This window comes from Lissotriton vulgaris, chromosome 1_1 (assembly GCF_964263255.1).
Source record: "Lissotriton vulgaris chromosome 1_1, aLisVul1.2, whole genome shotgun sequence".
NCBI classification, from domain to species: domain Eukaryota; kingdom Metazoa; phylum Chordata; class Amphibia; order Caudata; family Salamandridae; genus Lissotriton; species Lissotriton vulgaris.
Window position 1 is genome coordinate 733360427 of NC_141685.1, and position 17033 is coordinate 733377459.

Here is a 17033-nt window from a genome sequence, read left to right on the forward strand (position 1 = left end):
CCAGAGGGCTGTGGAGTGCTGAGTGAGGCCGCTACCACCAATCCTAGGGTTGCTCTCAGGCTGCTGAGAGCAGCGCTAGGATTAGTTTGGGAGTTTGTAGCCTGCCTGCCTGCCTTGAAGACCATGGAGGAGGACGTCGGGTTGCACTAGCAGGAACATTAAAAAAAAACAGTATTTAAATACATCATCCGCCCTACCATCCTCTGCACATGCCAGAAGTAAATGGTCTGCACCAACCCTACAGTGCGACTAACCTCCCTCTCTGCACAGCCTGTGATGGTGCAAAGCAAGGTTGGTTGTAGAAGCTACTGCCAAACTCTGTACCCAACTTACCCTGCAGCTAACCTACACCATAACATATGTCCACTATGCAGCAGGAAGGCAAGTGTAGATGCTTAATTTATTGTTTGAATAACGGACCTTGAGCCAGGTCTGTGACTCCAGATAAGCTGTGCATGGTTAAAACTATGCACAGCATACCCTGAAGCAGGGCCTGCAGTCACCAAGTTTTTTTTTTATTTGACTGTAACTTTTCACCTTGTGGACGGATTTGCAGAACATTTGGATGGATAAACACGAATTTTGATAGTCCACTATCTTAGTTAGCTAAAGTTTGACATGTAATGTGTTGGTTCGTTCAGAGGAGCACAGTTAAGCATGGAAGATGTGAAAAAAAGGGTTCCTCATTTTAACTCTGAAAGGAAATTTTGCTTCAGCCTACAGAAGGAACAAATGAATGGGTTTATGGCATATTTTGCCTGAAAGTAGAACTTTATCCATAAAGTGTGTTTTCGCTGGTCTGGCGTGAATTAATTCACTAGTTTTTGAGATATTTGCATTTACGAAAGGTCCCAGCAAGTTTAGAAGTGTTAACACTTTTGTATATCTCGGCATGGCATTCAAAATTTGAATTTTTCAACAATTGTGAATGTTGGAAGAAGGGTCTTAACATTTTTTTGCCTGCCATCTTAAAACTCTGGAGTCAGTAATGACTTGCAGGTTTTATGCTGCGGAAATACAAATTCCACTGTCCTGGGGAGCGCTATATGACGTGCCTAACAACGGGAGGAAAACTATTGAGTCAATTAAAATGGAAAAAATTATTTTAAGAACGAAAAGGGAAGGATTTTATGCTGACACTTCTGATGTTCAGTAAAATTGGAAGAATTCACTAAAAGTACAAAAGGCAATTAAGCTGTGAACAGTCGAAAGCTGTGAGCAGTAGGTGTTGAGTACCCATGGCACATTGGCTGCATTGGCCAACCCATTCCCACATGGCCGAAAGTCATGTTGCCAACCCATGCTGTTCAGCAAATGGCCATGTGCAGTGGGGGTTGGTCACCCACCACAGGTTTTGAGCAGGGAGAGGCTTGCACAAGGCACGCTGGCCAAAGAGCCAGCCCAAAGGCTAGGCTGTGTGGCCAGTCCCTGCTGCACACAGCTAAAGGCCATGCGCAGGAGGGTTTGGCTGACTACGGTGGGTTGAACGCAGGGCCTTCACAAGATATAAAATAATCATAAAAAAAAATACAATGAAAATAGAGACTGTTAAAAATGGTGCTATGGCTCTGGATTAAACACGTAAAACAACAGAAATTCGCCAGTTAATGTTATCAACGCACATAACACACCATAACTTGTGCTGCCTGCCATGTTGGGAAGATCAAATTGCCTACAGCATACACAAAAGCAGTTATTAGCAAAATACGAACTTTTTAGACCATAGCGGAAGGTGCTGGGAATGCACTGCAAAGCTGAAGTGTGAATGATGAAAAAGAGTTGTCACTCAGTTGAAAGTGCTTTAAGGTTGGCACTACCATGAGAAGTTTATTTCCAGATCTTTGAAAACAACTGGACTGCAACTGGAAGCACATTGTTTTTCGACAAAAGAAGGCTGATCACTGCAAAGCTAGAAAAGACCAGGTAAAGGGATTGGAAGGCAGTTCTCTTTTTGATGGGTAGCCAGGCAAGTTGCCTGCTGGAGAGAGAAACCAAGTCATGGTGAATGAGTCCAAAATCGATGCAGAGGGTAAGATTTTGAATTCTTTATACTATACTGAGCAATAATTTGCAGTGATTTTTGAACTTGTTTTCTACTTTTTAAGACTGGTATGTACACTGGGATGGCTGTTGCTTGAATCAAGACTTGTCACTTCCACTGATGAAAGTATACCTATTTATTTATTTTTCATTGCAGGAACTTTGTTTTACCATAATTTTCAAAATGCCTACATTAATAACAACTGTACATTTTTTAGGTTGATGTTACGGTTTTAAATGACATTGTTTATGTGATCCGATGTGTGTGAAAGTAACAATACGTGCACAGAATGACAAATATTTATTTATACACTTAAGTGTAATGGTGGCTGCTGTCATTCTTGTGCATTGATTTACCTGCTGAGGACTTAACCACTTAGGATACTTGTTAAAGGAAAAGAGGATGCACTATGCAGAGTTTATTTAGGCATTATTACTGTTTATTGTGGTAAATAGTGCTTGTCAAGTATCTGCATTTTACTGCCTAGCTTCTCCCAAGGTGTCAGGCCAAACCCCACCCAACCCTACCCTTCAACTGTTACAAGGACAGCAATAAATTCCACACATGCTTAGAGTCTTATAGTGAACGGGACCCAATTCTCTTAGAGTCTTTCCAGACTGTACAACCACACTCACTTTGGACGAGTCTAAAAAGCGGAAGACCTATTTGTTCATCTCGCAGCTACTTGGCAGTCTCACAACAGTGTGTGAGCTAGCTAGTGACTCAAGTAGAAGTGCATAGATGTGAGAAGGTGGATCAATGATAGTTAGAGTAAGGTGGGATTGCTACACGTTTAAAATGAGACGGTAAGACGTAATGTGGTTCCCTATAATGGTCTGCACTCTTGTTTGATGCTGGATCTAGTCTTCATCTGGCGGCTCCTGCATATTTCATCAGGCGCCTGCAGATCGTTCAAAAAGCGGCGGCTAGGCTGATATGCAAAATCCCATATCGCCATACGATCACACCCCATTTGAGGAAGCTCCAGTGGCTTCCCGTGATGAAACGTATTCAGTTCAAGTTCTCGTGTTGGCTTTCAGGGCTTTTCAGCAACGTGGTCCAGCTTATCTTAGAGCTCGACTCAAGCACTCCCAGTACAGCCGTACCCTTAGATCGAATCATCTTTGCCTCTTAGCGACTCCCGGTTTCCGCCGGTCTAAAATGGGTGGCAGAGCCTTTGCAGTGATCACTGCCAAAGCCTGGAACAGCCTGCTATTCTCTCTGCGTACTGCTGAGTCTGAAACTATCTTCCGATGTGTCCTAAAGACCAGGCTGTTTTCCAGTCCTTAGACCCTTCCTGGTACCTACTTCTGCCGCCTGTCATAGCGCCGGGACCCCCTGTTGGGGGTAGCTGAGCGCTTTATAAACTTCTAAAAAATAAATCTCATAGCTGGATTTGTTATGGTGGGATGGTTTTGTTTGTAGGAGAGCATATAAGCCTAGAAGAATGCTTATGGTTGTGGCCGGTGTACCTCTAGGTCTCTAGTTTTTTCTGATTGAAGGGATGTAATTGAAGTTTTTGCCATGAGGTCTGCTTTAGTGTCTCTGATAAAAGATTCTTACTGTTCACATGAAGTACCCTGTTGGGTCTGCTCTTCAGACTGCGGTGTGCCAATGAGCTTCAATGTTCTATCCACTTTGTCCATCCAGTTTGAAAGCACAGAATGAAACTTCTGCCATACTGATTCTGACAGTCCATGTGGTCCACCCCTGATAGCCTGGAGTTCGAAAATCCAAGTCTCTAAGCTGCTGACAAATGATGTCAACATTTTGGCAACCCCTGGAAAGACAGAACAAGCATTACTATGCATTATGTTACTAAATTGTCGACATTCAGTGAGTAATATCACTACCTACATATCATAACGCTGCCTCATCCACACAAACTCACATCATACATATACTGTCCTTGCTCAATATCCCTTCCATTCTTCGTAAATTGTTTCTTCCATGTTATAACTCTGCCTCTGTAATGGGTGCCTTGTATGATTGGAATCCTACAGCATCTAATGGACAATTTATTGTTCCTGTGTCTACCTCCATCTCCCGCTCGTTCCCCCAATCTGTGTTAAGTCTCATTCTATTTGAAAGCCTCCTATGCTAAGAGTAATCTTGGAAAATGTACTTGCTAGATACATTTCAAGGAATGGGAGAGGAACATCTAGTTAGCGAATTGCCTTAGGTGCAGCTAATGAGAAGTATTGAATTAGTACATGTTTTCGAAAGGTTGGTGAATGGCATATGAAGACCAGCTACCAACACAGTTTTCAAAGTAGGAAAGAATGCAGAATATGGTCTGAGACAGACAAAGGATGAATGCGGATAAGATAGAAAAGAGGAGTGGTTCTGCTGTAAAGAGAAGGTGGGTTTGTGGGCAAGTGCAAAAGTTTGCTAGAGTAAGGGGCAAGGCAATCATGAGTTTACTGACACATTTCTATTGAGCTTGCTCATGAAAGTGTTCGCGCAGGCTGGATTATGATTAGCATCCTTGAACATGAAATACACATGCTCAAGTGCCCAGACACAGGTTTGGGTCTTATAAAAGGGAAAGGCCTTGCTCTGAAAAGGTGGAATCATGCTTGACCCAGAAGGTTCCAATCTTCCTGATGGCTGCATACTGTGATCTTGGAAGAGCAAATATTGTTCAGAAGATTGATTTGAAGAAATAGCTTAAACATACCTTTGTCTTGGGAGGGGAAAACTAATAGGGGCCACAAGTACTGGCAGTTTCCAGTCACCCAGATGACGGTCCACTAATTCTTTTTACATTATAGACTACTTCTTGCCACTTTGCTGTTACTCTCTCTTCAGACCCATTTATAGTATGTCATGGAGCCAAAATAATAATAATGTGTGATTATCAGGCAAAACAAACACGGGGATGATATTCTCCAAACATCCTGAGAAGGTGAAATCCAGGAAGTACTATCTGATTAAAGGTACCACATGGTTTTTCAGGTGCTGTGTGCCTCAAATTTTGTAAATTTGTTTTAGCCGGTCGGGTAGTGCTGTGCTACTTTACTGAGGCAAACAATTCTCAGATATAAGAGTAAATCCATTGAATGAACTCCCACACCACATCTGCATAGTACAGAACCATCACATCTTCAGAAAAATCTTCACAACCGGGTTTGTTAATCCAACAGTCTAAAGACACTAGAGTGAACACTCAAACATTAGCTGTGTGACTTGCTAGGCCAAATAGTTAACAGGCTCCCTACACAGACAAGAAGATGCAAATACAGCAAAAAAGGAATGCAGACACAGGAAAAGACGCAAATACAGGTGTTAGGAGGCACAAAAGCAAAGTGATGATTCAGATGTAAGAAAAAGACAAGACACTTGAAAAACAAGTCACAGAGGTAAATAGAAAACACATAAAAATGGGTCACAGACTTAAGGACAGAAAAGAGTTAGGACGTCATAACGAATAATCGAGGGGAAACAGACACTGGGGAAAAAGAGGACACAAACAAAGGGAAGGAGTGACAAATATTAGGCAGGAAGACCTAGAGAATATTACAAGGGAACATGAGAGAAGGATTCACAGAGGCGTTGGACATAGACATAGGGACATAAGACAATGAAACAAGGTCTGTGCAGACAATGATGATACAAAAGTGTACAAACTGTGGAAACTCATACAAGGGAATATCCCCAGGCGTCAGTCTGGATCTGGAAACTTTTGCGTAGCAGTACCCTTGCGCGTCGCTAGGCGTCGTTTGCGGCTCCGCGTCCATCGCCAGCGTCGTTGGCACCGGGATGACGTCAACGGAGTACTTAGACGCCGCCCTTGCGCGCTGACGTCAGTTCATATACACAGCTTTTCCGCGCCAGAAACGCAGAGCCAGGATAAAAACCAACACTGGTGCCATGAAACTAGGGCCCTGAAAGGGATGACCTTAACCCTAGATATCGGTTCGCAGAACGGGGACGATGGGTGGGGCGGTAAGGAATCTAATACCAACTACTGTTTCTTACAGATATACCATTACCGAAGGTAAGTAACTTGTGCATCTGAAAGAAACAGGTTAGTATTAGATTCCTTACCTTAGAATAGATACCCCAGCAATACCAACACCGGTGGTGGGTCTGCGAACCAATAATCACACCAGAAAGTACTGGAGAACGGAACGGCCAAAAAAGCCGTCTCTCCGGACTTGGCTGTCCAGGCAGTAGTGTCTTAGGAACGTGTGCCGCAAGGCCCACGTAGCTGCCTGACAGATGTCCTGCAAGGGGACTCCCTGACCCAGGGTAGTAGTAGCCGCCGTGGCCCGAGTGGGATGGGCACGCAGCCCCACAGGAGGCTCCTTTTTAGCCAGTGAGTAACAAGCCTTGATGCACAAAATGACCCATCAAGAAATGGTCCGGTTGTGCACCGCCCATCCCATCTTAGCGCCCACGTAACCAACAAAGAGTTGGTCATCCAACCGGAACTGGCGTGAGCGATCCAGATAGTATGAGAGTAGACGTTTTGGGTCCAGACGGTGGAGCCTCTCTTCCTCTTTCGAGGGATGCGGAGGCGGAAAGAAGGTGGGCAAGGTGATGGACTGCCCGATGTGGAAGGCTGTGACTACCTTGGGCAGGAAAGAGGGTCGCGTCTGCAACACAACTTTGTCCGGATGGACAGAAAGGAAAGGAGGTTATGAAGAAAGAGCCTGGAGCTCACTCACCCTCCTGGCAGAGGTGATGGCAACCAGGAACGCAGTCTTAAGAGTGAGGAGACGAAGAGGACAGTTATGAAGTGGCTCGAAGGGAGCGCACATCATATAAGTCAGAACAAGTTTCAAGTCCCACTGAGGCATCACGAAAGGAACAGGGGGGAACATATGAGTGATGCCCTTCACAAACCTATTTACAACTGGGGACATGAAAAGAAAAGGCTGATCAGGGAGCCTTAAGAAGGCGGAAATGGCAGAGAGTGCCCAGAGCAGAGCCCTGCTGGGCAAGAGAGAGAAGAAAGAGGAGAACCTCAGAAAGGGGGGCAGAGAGTGGATCCACAGCCTTTGCTGTGCACCATGCCACAAATTTGTGCCACCTGCAGGCGTATACCGATTTCATGAAGGGACGCCTGGCTGCCAGAATCACATCGCAGACTTCAGGAGGCAAGTCAAATGGCCTCAACTGTCACCGCTCAATCTCCACGCCTGGAGGTGGAGGCTGGACAGGTTCGGGTGGAGGACCGTCCCCTGCTGCTGCGACAGAAGGGCCTCCTGAAGAGGCAGACGAATCGGGGATTGAGTGACATGCTGAGTAGCCCGGGATACCAGTATCTTCGTGCCCAGTCCGGAGCCACAAGGATGACTTGGGCCCGGTCGCGCCTGATATTCTTCAGCACTCTGGGCAGAAGTGGTATAGGCGGAAAGACGTACAACAGACCGCAGCTCCACTCGCAACGAAAAGCGTCTGCGAGGGAGTGTCGATATGGAAATTCCAACGTGCAGAACTGATGACATTGCGCGTTCTCTTCGGTGGCGAATAGATCTAACCAAGGCTCTCCCCACTGCTGAAAGAGACATTGCGCCACGCCCGACTTCAGACGCCATTCGTGATCCATCATGCACAGACGGTTGAGTTTGTCCGCCCTGGCGTTCAGGGAACCTATAAAACACAAACAATGTCACCGGGTCTGAACAAGAAAAATGTGGTGCATAGAACTAGAGAGGTATTAGTGAGATTCCACACCAAAAAATAATAAAGAAAGCAATGACAGGCACCTTGTGATCCCTAACAGGGTACCCATCAGTCACCACTCGGAACCGCCCTTCATCATTTGGGATTCCTGTTAACCATGTTATAGGTACAGCACTGGTTCTAGATAGAGGATAAGATGTAGATACCTCTTATGAACCTAGTGGTGCCCTATATGGTTGGAGTGTCACAGGCCATTCATTGGCTGGAGAGAATGAGAGTGACTGATTTGCAGTGCAAGTGAAGGAAAGTGCTAGGTGAAACTAAAATTGGGTGAGGGAGCAGGAAATATACCTTTATTCTGTGATTTGCTCGCTCCTCCAATATTAAAAAGCAGTAAAGGTAAATTGAACAAATATTTACCAGGATGTAATGGGGGTCAACATGTTTCTGCAAATCTAGGGACTACAGAGTCCATTGCATTCATCAGGACCTAAGTTGTAATAAAGCTACTGCAAAGATAAATAGTGAAGTGTATGCTGAAAAAAAAGTGACTACATATAAAACAATCTGCGACATGAAAAAAGATCACCTGGATCCCTAGGTATCGTCTTATTTCGCAGTTGATGTATGTCACTGGTGGAGAAAGACACAAACATCAGAAAAATGACCACATTAGCTTAGTTAAGGTTAGCATGTGCTTAGTATATTTTTAACCACAAGTAACATTGTTCTCAAAAAACACATTGGTTTCTCAGGTTGTCCAAATGAAGATGCTGTAATTCTTACATGGGAAAATGTATACTTCGCCTTACCATTATAGACGAAGTAGAAGGCTGCACCTCGCCTGGCAACGGCTCAGGACTCGAGGGAAGCACCGCTCTATAGGGAGGAAGCAAGGAACAAGCAATGTCATCGCCTCCTTAGCTTGTCTAAAAACGTATACGCACCGGCACCATTACAGGAGAGCAGGGAAATTATATACTAACTAATGTTTAAGAAGTAATCTTATGGAGATGGTCAGCACCGGCATGTAAACCACATGCTACTCGGAATTAATATGCCGGTATATATGAGCTTAAGATTTTTACAGTTCAAAAAGGCGTGACACACGCCTTAACTCCGGATACTTTTGGCGAAATTTAAGTAATATCGCAATGGAGCAGCAACCTGGTGTTGATTACAAGAGCCAGGTTTATCGTGGTAGTGGTTCTCACAACGAATGCAATAACAAGTGAAACACTCGGCATCCGTTAGTGGGAGAACTGCCAAGTGAATAGAGAAAAGAACAAGTTCCTCGTATTGCTTACCTCTCCGTCGGTACCTCGCCGCCACCCTCTGAACCGATGGGGAGGCAACGAAGTCTCGCGGAGGCTTCGGTTAAAAGCCTACTGCCGATTGGTCCGAACCCGGTCAGATGATCTAGGCGAACCAATCAGAAGGCTTGTAATGGGTATATTCTGGAGAAGACACAAAACGGGCTTGAATAGGTTGACAGAAGGTCACGTGGACGGACCTTGTGTGTGTACCAAAAGTGTTTATTGGACAATCAGTGCTTGGTTGCCATGGGACACCAGTTATTATGTTGACTTTCTTACGAATGAAATAGACTTTCAGGGTATCGTGTGTATAGTAAATAGAGTCCTCCACTAAAAATTATCCAAAAACGAACTCAGAGATGTCTCATGGTACATTTCGTCAAAAATATGGTCCGATCGGACTATTAAACATGTAATTTCTTTGTTTTTGAATCATGTTAAATTAAATTGCAGTTGTTGTTTCGGACTGTACACCTAGAGAGTCATGGATGTAATCAAGAGTATGGTAGTGATTTTTAAACCCACTGATGTCGAATAGTGCTGCCGCTCAAATCTCATAGTGTTGACTGAGGTGACATAATTAGAGCGCGGACCAAGGAATCTCATCATTAAGTCCGCCTCTGTTTGTGCCCAACTTGAAGACCCATTTTTGTTCCTTACGCATGAGAAAGTTGGTATAATCTGTCACATGTGAGGGAATGTAGAGTTGTTCAAGGACAGTCCACACAAAAGCAGTAGGATCATGTTGTTTTTCTATGAAATGATTCGTCAACTTGGTGGCCTGTTTTTTACGGCGAATCGTACTTTTGTGCTCGGAGATGCGGATCTTTATCTTCCGAGTGGTCATACCGACATACTTAAGACCGCGAGGACAAGTTATGAGGTAAATAAGTTCGTCACTGTTGCAGTTAGTAAATTTTGTTTGCCTCCATGGTCTGTTGGTGAAGATGTCAACCTCAAGTGATTTAACTGTTTGAGGGCAAGCTTGGCATGACCCACACGGATGATGACCTGTTACAGGTGGAAGATTCCAGATAGTACCAAGAGCCCTTGGTGTAATGTTGCGTGGTCTTGTATGTACAATGCGGTCTCTTAAGTTTGGACCCCTCTTGAAGGAAAACAGTGGTTTGTCTATAGATTCACGCCCTGAATTGAGTATTGTCCAATGTTTTCTTATTATCTTTTGGTTGTCGTTGGATAGAGTCCCAAACGTAGTGACACATGTAAGTCTGTTGGATGTTGTACTGGCCACCGGTGGTTCAAGTAGAGCCAGTCTATTGTTATTGCCGGCTCGTTTAATTGATCTACGTACCAATTTTGGTGGATATTTCCTGCCTACGAGTTGTTGTTGTAAGGCTTTAGAATGTATCATATAGCCTTCTTTGGTTGAACAATTTCTCTGTATTCTTAAAAATTGTCCATAAGGCAAATTCTCTTTAAGAGATCTTGGATGGTGGCTGTCAAAACAGAGTAAAGAGTTTTTTGCCATTGGTTTCTTGTAAAGCTCGGATTGTAGGCCTTCCGAAGTGGAGAAAATCCTTAAGTCCAGGAACGCAATGGCAGTTTTACTAACTTCTACGGTAAATCGCAGGAAGTTATTCCTACTATTTAACCAGTGATAGAATGTCATCAGATCTTCATGCGTCCTTCGCCAAATCACCAGTATATCATCGATATACCGCTTCCACATTTTTATGGAGGTGATGTACGGATTGGTGTTAATCAGGATATGCTCCTGTTCAAAATGGTGTACGTAAAGGTTAGCCAGGCTGGGGGCAAAAACGCTCCCCATACTGGTACCAGACGTTTGGAGATACACTGTGTCCTCGTATTTGAAAAAGTTTCTCTTCATGGCTAAGGTTGCGCAGTCCATGATGAAGCTGACAGGTGTTATGCTGTTAAGATCCCTTGCCCTCAAGAGAGAAGAAATGACTTCCAGAGTCTCATCTTGGGGTATAGATGTATACAGCGACTCCACGTCGAATGATACTAGATGGTCAGTCTCTACATTAAATTCAATCTCAGGAAGGAGGCGTAACACGTCCGTTGTGTCTCTGAGATAAGTGGCCATTTCCAGCACCATAGGGCGTAGAAAATGATCCACGAAGGTGGAGAGCGGTTCCAAAATGGATCCGATGCCTGAGATTATTGGCCGGCCAGGTGGAGGCCTTTGTTCTTTATGCACCTTTGGGAGGCAATAAAAGTAAGGCATCACCGGATGTTCCGTGCATAGGAAGGCAGCTTTTTGTCGGTTGACCCAGCCTTCTGTCAGGGGTTCTTCGACCATTCCTTTTATCATCTTTTGTATGTCTGTTGTGGGATCTTGTTCCAAAGGACAATAGGCTTCTCTGTTGTTTAGCTGTCGTAAACATTCGGTGCGATAGTCGCTTGTGTTCATAACGACTATCGCACCGCCTTTGTCTGCCGGTTTAATGGTTAATTCATTATTGGCAGTCAAAGTCTTCAAAGCTTATTGTTCGGTTTTGGAGAAATTGCTAAAGGTTTCTCTATTTGTGGAAAACATGGTCTCAATATCCTTCTCAATGGCCTGTTCAAATGCCAAAACCTGTACAGGAACCGTGTGTGATCCAGGGTTGAACGTTGACTTCTTCTTCAAACCTGTGTTGACTTCTTCTTGAATTTGTTCTCTTTGGTCGGTTTTGGAAAAGAAAAATTGTAGGCGAACTTTGCGAAAAAACTTAGCCATCTCTACATTGGTCTCAAAATGGTCATTTCTCATTGTGGGCACAAAATCTAACCTTCTATTGAGGACTTGTTCTTCAATAGGAGTGATGGTCTGGGCACTCAGATTGATGACGTGCCGGTTCCGTCGTCTTGTTCTTTGTTGTGGTGCTCCTCAAGTTCCTCGTTGTTGTAGATGGCGGACTGAAGTGGACCTGTGGTTGTGTACCTCTTCTCCGTCCTCGGGATCTGCCCCGGCCAAACCCTAAAAAAGGCGGCTGACCACCGAAGCCACCCCCAAATTGTGGTGGTGGGAAGGGGCCCATTTGTTGAGGATAGGGGCCCATTTGTTGTGGAAACATAGGGTTGCCAAATTGCCAGGGTGCCGGTTGCCACCATGACTGGTTCTGGTACTGATTTCCTCTCCAGTTTCTTTGGGATCGTTTGCCTCGGGCTCTTTGTTGGAAATTGCTTTGGTTCGAAGAGTCCGAATCCGTTGAATTGTCCTCAGAAGTGGTAGATCCATAGGAAGACCCTGTCCTACGGCCCTTATTGTTCAAGTCAGGAGGTACATACGAATTGCTTGTGTAGGGGTACACTTTCTCAAAACTAAATTTCTCAAGATCTTTCTTGAATTTCTCCATTTTGGTGAATAGGGTAAATTCTTTGAACTCTTGATTGTTTTTATTCGATTCGTCTTGACCCTGTTTGAAAAGTTTGCTTGTTAAAGTGGTCTTTATTTGGGATTCAAGAACCTGAATTTCTATGAGAATTGTGTCCGCTATTCGCTGTGATGTTTGTATAATCAGCACTAACCAATCCCTCGTACACCTCCAAGCTATGAGGGACCAATTTTTCAGGAACTCTTAGTCAGTAAGGAATAGTCTAGGGGTATTGGTCACAATAAGGCCACAATAAGGTTCAGGGAACCTGCCAGGTGTTGAACCACCAGGGTCACGCACTGATGTTCCAGCCATTGCCAGAGGTGCAGAGCCTCCTGGCATAGGGTCCACGACCCCACCCCGCCCTGTTTGTTGGAGTACCACATGGCGGTGGTGTTGTCCATGAACACCTGCACTACACTCCCCCGGACAGAGGGGAGGAATGCCTGCAGTGCAAGCCGGATCGCCCGCAGCTCCATACGGTTGATGTGGAGCCGGGACTCCGCTGGAGACCATAGGCCTCTGATCTCTGCCTCTCCCATGTGGGCCCCCCCAGCCCAGGAGGGACGCGTCATCACAACTACGTGCTCCGGTTGGGGTAGGGAGGAGGATCGGTCGCTGACTCAATCGCGGTCCGTGAGCCACCACTGCAACTGTCTTGCAGTGCCCTCTGAGATCAAGACATGGTGGCCCTGATGCTGGGCCCACTGAAACTTCAGGTCCCACTGCAGAGCCCGCATTCACCACATGGGGTGATGCACCAGAAGGATGCAGGAGGCCATTAACCCCCAAGAAGCCGCAGCGTCAACCTGACCGAGACTCGGGATAAAGGCTGAAAGATCGAAATCAGAGCCTGAATATCCCGAACCCGCTGTTCGGGAGAATAAAACCGAAACTGCGCCGAGTCTAGAACCGCTTCGATGAAGAGGAGATTCTGAGAGGGACACAGGTGTGCCTTCGGCACCATGATGGAGATCCCCAGCAGGTGCAGGAGGTCAGCCGTAGTCTGGAGGTGGCTGACGACTGTCTGGGGCGAGCCCTCCTTCAACAACCAGTGGTTGAGATAGGGGAAGACCGACACCCCAAATCTGCGCAGATGAGCTGTGACCACCGCCATCACTTTCGTGAACACCCGAGGGGCGCTGGTAAGGCCGAAGGGGAGCGATGTAAACAGAAGGAGCGAAAGGAAGCAGGTTGCTGGCGCGGGGCCGACAGGTCCAAGGACTTGGCCGTAGCCCTGGAGTCCTTAAAGTGCTCAAGCGCACTGTCTGCCTTGTCGCCAAAGAGGCGACGGCCATCAAACGGCATGTCCATAAGGGTGTTCTGGACATCAGCTGAAAAATTGGCGGACCTCAGCCAGGCGTGGCGGCGAACCGCCACCGTCGTTGCAATCGCCCTGCCTAGCGAGTCCATGGTATCCAGCCCACATCGAATGGAATACTGTGCCGCATCTCGCCCCTCCGCAAGGGCTTGGGCGAGTTTAACCCGGGCCTCCTCCGGGCATTGTGGCAGCACGTCCGCGAACGTGTCCCACAGAGAGTGGGTATAACGGCCCAAAAGGCAAGCGGTGTTGACCTACCACAACCCCAAACTAAGTGAGCAGAACATCTTTTTCCCGTACTGTTCATACCTTTTAGATTCCCGAGCAGGGGGAACTGTCGGGAATGCGGTCTGGGAATTAGAGGCCTGGGGTGGGGTGGGTGGACAGGAAACAAGAGTCGCCCGGGGCCAGGCGGTGGCATCTGGCCACGTTCCTATCTACAGGCGGACCAAGTGCCCAACAGAATGTCAGTTAAGGCCTCATTGAACGGCAGTAGAGGCTCTGAAGAGCTTGCCTGCGGTTCGAGGACCTCAGTGAGGAGGTTAGTCCTCACGGCCGCGACAGGGAACCCAAGGGACAAGGCCTTGCCTGCCCTCGTCAACACCACACTGTAGGCAGCCCTCTCCTCCGTAGCCACGGTAGGAGGGGAGACAAATCCAGTGCCGGGCGAATTGTCCAAACCACTGGCCTCTCCTAGTTCACCTGTCGTGCCAGAGGGTCCTCAGACCCCTCCCAATCCGCCTTGCCCTCCATCTCCTGGTACTCAGGTTCAAATGATGGGGCCCGATCATAGAAGTAGTGCACTTCTCTTGATGTCGAATGCGGTGTCGATCGACGCCGTTCCGACGTCGGAACCGGATTGAGAGGGGGGGATCGCCGCCGGCGGAGGGCTAGTTAGGCCGACCAGCGGCGACCCGGATCCGACGGATCCGGCGGGGCCCTGCGGCGTCTGGACCGAAGTCGCTGACGGCGCTGGGGCCGAAGCACCTGGCCCGAATGGGCTCCCTGTCGGGACCGCGGGTCCGAAGGCACCGCGGAACCCAACGGAGGAGTGAGCGACCTCATGGTCATGAGGAAGGCATCGATCTCCTCCGGCGTTGCATTCTGCCCAGGAACCGGCGGGTATGGGGCAGGCCGCGACGTCTGGTGGAACCGCGTGGGCGGTATCGCCCGAACCTCCGGCCGCATCACGCGAGGGTCGGGGGGAGTCAGAAGAGCGGTGTCGCTTCTTCGACTTCTTGTGCCTCTTATCTGAGGACTTGGAGCCCGAAGAGTGGTGTCGACTCGCTGAGCTGTGATGACTGCCGGAGCTCGAGACCGCTCCCGCCTAGCTTTCGACGTCAAGGCCCGGCAGTCGGGGCACGACTTGTCATCGTGGTCGGCCCCTAAGCAATACAGGCACCGGCGATGGGGGTCGGTAACCGCACAGGGTTTTAACCCGGGCATCTCTACTAAAGGGTACCACTTTTTCCGGACCGGCGCTTGCTGGCGCGGAAAAAAGAAGAACTGATGTCAGCGCGCGAGGGCGGCGTCTAAGTACTCCGGCGACGTCCTCCCGGTGCTAACGTCGCAGACGACGGACGGGGAGCTGCAGACGACGCCTAGCGATGCGCAAGGGTACTGCTACGCAAAAGTTTCCGGATCCAGACTGATGCCTGGGAGATATTCCAAGGTAAGGAATCTAATACTAACCTGTTTCTTTCAGATAAGACGATACACTGGTAAGAGAAATGTGAAAGAAGAAACATACATTCAGACAGGCACAAACTGGGCACAATCACAGTATAAATGGAACACAGACATGGGTAGCAGCCATAGAGGAACAACAAATAATGCAAACTGAGGGAACAGGGCAGTCAACATGAGGTATGGGGACACAGTGACAGGAGGCACCGACACAAAATCGTAGCAGCACAGAAATAGGGAAATGGAAGGAGGAATAGGGCTTAGCTCAGATATAGAAATATAAGATACGGATATAGAAACATGATGATAGAAAGCCACTGACACAGGATAATACTCAGGCAAAGGAGAAACTGGCAACAATGGGAAGAGAACACAGGAACATATAGAGGCACAAACACTGGACAAAGAACACCAACATGGAAGCAGATATATAGATGGGTCTAAACCCAAGAATATGGCACAATCTCAGGAAAAGGGGGATTCACGCACTGAATAAATAAGAATCATGCTCAAAACCAGACTACACAGCGCAGCACACTTTGCCAAACCCACATAAATATCATTGAATTACACACTGCACTTTATCACTCACAGCACACTAACACCACATAACATCAGATTCCGCCACAGGAAACCTCACCACACCAAAACACGCTAATTCATCACACAATTCCACGATATGCATTAGATCCCACCATGCCATTCTATTTACCTCCACTTCATGGAACCCTGTACATAGCACCAGAACACAACATTTGAGACACAGCCTCAGTTCCAAAATATGTAATGAAGACAGCGCACTAGCCTATCAAATATCCCATAACACCCACAACACTAAAGCAAGCAAACCAATTCTGGCCGCCTGGCACATCACTCAACAGAACTCCATACATCATGCAGTATCATGCTGCACATGCGTAGCATTTCATGAATACCAATTCACACAACATCAAAACAGACAACACCATATCACAATCAGCAACATCATATACCATCAACTTAACACTTACTGAAGATTACTTGACACCACCATTTAACACAACACACCATTTAACAAAACACCCTCTCTGCCACCTTACACCAACAATATGACAGTGTTTGACCAGCTGATATAGGCACAGTTCCCTAAAGGACTATACGGCAATTCCAATAAAAACGAAGGGAGTACCACCATAAAAGGAAAATCAGTAACCATCGGAGAGCTACAAGATCTTAGTTTAACAATGTGAGCCAGTGTTGCCATCTCATATATTCCTGCATTACCTAAAAATTAATTCACAGGCGCTACGACCGACAGCTTGGTCAATGCTACCAGAGACTGATAAGTAGTAGGAATAGGTATGCATGATAACACATTGTACATCAACTGATATTATAACATGATGAGAGACACATATACCCAACTTATCAACATATCAACAAACAACAACAGCAAGAGTACCATCTAGAAAGCTGATGCCACTGACATATACACACCCCATCTCAAAGACAAAGCCAAGCATACAACACACTTCCAGAATCTCTACATATCTACGGCGGTTGTTAAATTACAAACTAGCCTCCTGTGGATGTTTACATGATGCCACAATCAGAAAATAGTAGTCAGGGGCCACTAGAAGACATGAAGAGGATTAGTAAGAGGTAAAAAGCACACACGAGAATAGCGAGGGTTAGGAATATGTCCTCTTATC

At 46.7% G+C, this 17033-nt stretch overlaps 1 protein-coding gene across 1 annotated transcript in view; it reads right to left on the minus strand.

Moving 5' to 3' along the window:
- Positions 1-17033, minus strand: part of AXDND1 (axonemal dynein light chain domain containing 1) — a 570869-nt gene that overhangs the window by 206551 nt on the left and 347285 nt on the right. Inside the window, exon 17 of the mRNA XM_086955354.1 lies at positions 3605-3821. Within this exon, the coding sequence (XP_086811480.1) occupies positions 3605-3821 (217 nt within the window). The remainder of the gene's footprint in view (positions 1-3604; positions 3822-17033) is intronic.